The sequence below is a fragment of the Bison bison genome, unplaced genomic scaffold (genome assembly GCF_000754665.1).
Source record: "Bison bison bison isolate TAMUID 2011002044 unplaced genomic scaffold, Bison_UMD1.0 scf7180017864203, whole genome shotgun sequence".
NCBI classification, from domain to species: domain Eukaryota; kingdom Metazoa; phylum Chordata; class Mammalia; order Artiodactyla; family Bovidae; genus Bison; species Bison bison.
In genome coordinates, this window is record NW_011494775.1 from 7,202,657 (window position 1) to 7,206,366 (window position 3,710).

Here is a 3,710-nt window from a genome sequence, read left to right on the forward strand (position 1 = left end):
CCAGTGTCCTTACCCCTTCTGCGTGCAGGGTCCTGAGGACAGGATGGGAAGACCTAGAAGGCCCGTCCTAGCTCCACGGGACACAGGGCTGAGCGTCCTGTGGATCTTTGTAGATGGAGCTTGATTGCAGGCAGGCCGAGGCTAGTCCAGCTCAGGACATGGCCTGACTCACTGTGACCTCGGCTGGCATGTTTCAGGGCCGCTGTGAGGAACAGGGCTGACTCCAGAGCTCCTGGTCCCCCCCTAGGCCCCCCCATGGCACTCCTTCTTGGTTGCAAAATGGGGGTGGATGCAACTGTGTATCAACCGGCACTGTCCAGGCCTCAAGGAGACCTCTACCCCAGCACCCTTGTGTTTGGGCTTTTTCTCACCAGTTGAGAGTCGAGGCCCCCTACACTGGCCCCTCCTCATAAGGGCGCTAACCATGGGTCTGGCCACTCTGTTCCAGGATCATCCAGCAGCTGGTCAACGGCATCATCACCCCGGCCACCATCCCCAACCTGGGCCTGGGCCCCTGGTGAGTAGGGGAGGGGCCCCCTGTGCCCGGCCCACCCCTCTGCCACTTGAACCCCAGCCTTCTCTGCCCAGGGGCGTCCTGCATTCAAACCCGATGGACTACGCCTGGGGGGCCAACGGCCTGGACGCCATCATCACGCAGGTACAAGGGCCTTGCTCAGCTGGTGTGGGGACCACAACCCTACAGGCTGGGCCCAGGAGGACAGAGTGTCTCCCGTGTCTGTGTCCTGGGTGGCACTCATGAGGCGGGGCTGTAGCCACCTTGGGGCCTTCTGCTGCATATTCTGTCACCGGTGCCTGCCCCCTGGTTGTAGCCACGTGAGGACTTGGAAGCCACCCTGGCCCTAGGAAGGGGCTGTGGTGTCCCTGGGGTGGCTACCAGCCCTGGCTACAAGGTGGTGATGAGCAGAAGAGTGGGCAGAAGCCCAGGGCTGGGCCTCCTGGGGCAGCTGACCTCTGACCCCTCAGGGTCAGGCCAGGACAAACTGGGCCTCGGTGCTTTTGCAGGTAACCCCGCCTTGCATTTCATAGCCCCGTGGGGCGAGGGGCCCCACCAGCCCACCTGCTCTCTGGCCTCTTGTCTTTCAGCTCCTCAATCAGTTTGAAAACACGGGTCCCCCACCCGCAGACAAAGAGAAAATCCAGGCCCTCCCCACCGTGCCCGTGACTGAGGAGCACGTTGGTACGAGCCCCAGGGGTCAGCGGTGGGGTGGGGGATTGGGCTTGGGCTTGGGCCAGTGACCCCTCCTCCCTGGGACACCTTGGGCAGGGCTGCAGGGGAGCTGCCCTGAGAGACGCACTCCTGCCTTGCAGGCTCGGGGCTGGAGTGCCCCGTGTGCAAGGATGACTATGGGCTGGGTGAGCATGTGCGGCAGCTGCCCTGCAACCACCTCTTCCACGATGGCTGCATCGTGCCCTGGCTGGAGCAGGTGAGTGGTGGGCCGGCGGGGACAATCCCCCTCACCCCTCACCCCCGCTGCCTCTGAACTGTTCCCTCTCCTCTCTGTCTTGCGAAGCACGACAGCTGCCCCGTCTGCCGAAAAAGCCTCACAGGACAGAACACGGCCACTGACCCCCCGGGCCTGGCTGGGGTGAGCTTCTCCTCCTCCTCCTCCTCGTCCTCCAGCTCACCTGGCAATGAGAACCCGGCCAGCAGCTCCTGAGCAAACCGGCTAACCAGCCCCCAGGGCAACAGCAGACAGCCCACGCGCCCACGGACTGCAGCGCCACCGGGCCCGCCGCGGAGGAGGCTCGGAGGACCCACCCTTCCAGGCTGCGGAGGGAGCTCGGCCTCCCCAGGGACAACCCGGCTGGGCCGGGCGCCCGCACACACTGCCCGGGCGTCCCACCTTCCCTCCCCTTTGTCTCTGACCTCACCCTCTACATGTTCAACAGCGGAAAGGTTTTTATAATTTTAAATTATTACTGCTTTGAAATAAATGGACGTTTGAGCTCACTCGCGGCCCTGCATGATCTGTGGAGAGACGGGGTGGAGCCACTCGGCTGGGGTCCTGGCTGCGTGGACAGGCCCTGCTCCCCACCCTGAACACTGGGGCCTGGGACACCAGGATAACCAGCGAAACAAGGACAAGACTGCTCTGACAGACATTTTTTAAAGGAGAAAATATGTGTATCTTGAAAGCTATTTAAAAATACACCTACTTAGAAAGAAGCCGGTGGTCGGCGTATTCCTTGTGTGCGTCGGTGCAGCCTGGGGCCCAGTCTGTCCACAGCAGGATCACTCTGCTCCCTCTGTGGGTGAGTGTACAGCCTGTACCCCATGGGAGTGCCCCCCAAATTGGTCTTTTAAGTGGAAATAGCCACTGGGAGGGGTGGGAGCCTCCCCCCACCTCCTGGCTCCACCCCTGTCCCCCCTGGGGGAGCTCAGCCCCCAGGAAGCTGACCTGGGACCCCCCTTGGCCTGCACACCCCAAGGGGCTGCACACCTTATAAGGGGCTCTGAGGCCAGTGTGTGTGGGTCTGCAAGGATGGCTGTGACAAATCACCAAACTTGATGGCTTAAAACAACACGTTTATCAACTTCAGTCTTGGGGTCACAATTTGGGTCTTAGAAGGCTAAATCCAGGTGTGGGCAGGGCTAGTCCCTCCCGAGGCTCCAGGGGAGTACAGACTCCCCACTTTTCCAGTTTCTAGAGGTGCCACGTCCCTGGCTCACAGCCCCTCCCTCCATCCTCACAGCCAGCAGCGCAGCATCTCCTCTGCCTCTGACCCTCCCACCTCCCTCTTATAAGGACCCTGTGATGACACTGGGCCTCCCGGAGGATCCAGGGTTGTCCCCATCTCAGGGACCTTAATCCCACCTGCAAAGTCCCCTATGCCCCATGAGGTGACATGTCCATGGGCCCTGGGACCAGGCCCTGCCAGTCCATGGCATCAGTGTACCCCAGCCCCCAGCCTCCCCACCTCCTTGCTGCCTCAAACACCCCAGTAGGTTCCCACCCTGGCATGTTTGCCTCCCCATCTCCAGCCTGACCGGTGCCTTTGTTGAAGCCTCCCTGGCCCCCAGCTTGTGGCTGGATTTCTTACGCCCCTGCTCAGCTCACTGTCCACCTCCCCTCCAACTCAGTCTCTCTGAGCGCGGGGCCACATCTGTGGAGTCTGGTGGTGTTCCCAGTGCCCAGTAGAGCAGGTGCTCAATGCAGGTGAAACCAGTGAGTAACTGGACACGGGCTCGCCCCAAACCCCACCTTCCCCAGCCTCACGCGTCTCCCGAAATCTCGGACCAGGCGTCACTGACTCTGGGACTCAGGAGACCAGGACGGGCAGGAAGAGCGTGGACGGGTGGTGTCGCTGTGTGCGGCCCCCGAGCCTCGGGGCGCCCCGACCGTCCAGAGCCAGGAACATAGGCCGGCCTTGGTGGCGCCAGCGGACTGACGCGTAGGTGTTGTAGCCGTTCTCCTCGATTCGCTCCCGGAACCTGCAGTGCGCAGCGCAGAACCGCTGCGGGGTGGGCGGTGAGCGGCCCTGGACACGCCCCCGAACACGCCCCCGCACACTTCTGCGCGCACCCCCGACCGCCCTGTGCACTTCCACTCACCGACCCATAGAGTCTGCCAAGGCGGTTCATGGCCACGTAGAAGCCACTGTGCACCGCCTTGAGCACCACGACGCCCACACGGATGGGATCGGATCTCCAGGACGCCTGCAGGGAGGGGCTCTGTCAGGGCCCGCCC

The 3,710-nt window shown here is 62.6% G+C and overlaps 2 protein-coding genes across 2 annotated transcripts in view; one reads left to right on the forward strand and one right to left on the reverse strand.

Annotated features, from left to right (window-relative positions):
• RNF126 (ring finger protein 126) overlaps positions 1-2,188 on the forward strand; it is a 16,070-nt gene extending 13,882 nt beyond the window's left edge. The window contains exons 7-11 of the mRNA XM_010844651.1: positions 427-517; positions 589-658; positions 1,105-1,198; positions 1,330-1,445; positions 1,533-2,188. Of these exons, the coding sequence (XP_010842953.1) occupies positions 427-517; positions 589-658; positions 1,105-1,198; positions 1,330-1,445; positions 1,533-1,679 (518 nt within the window). The 3' untranslated portion in view covers positions 1,680-2,188. The remainder of the gene's footprint in view (positions 1-426; positions 518-588; positions 659-1,104; positions 1,199-1,329; positions 1,446-1,532) is intronic.
• Positions 2,189-3,282: 1,094 nt separating this feature from the next.
• Positions 3,283-3,710, reverse strand: part of FGF22 (fibroblast growth factor 22) — a 2,755-nt gene continuing 2,327 nt past the window's right edge. Inside the window, 3 exon segments of the mRNA XM_010844606.1 lie at positions 3,283-3,477; positions 3,575-3,658; positions 3,660-3,679. Of these exon segments, the coding sequence (XP_010842908.1) occupies positions 3,283-3,477; positions 3,575-3,658; positions 3,660-3,679 (299 nt within the window).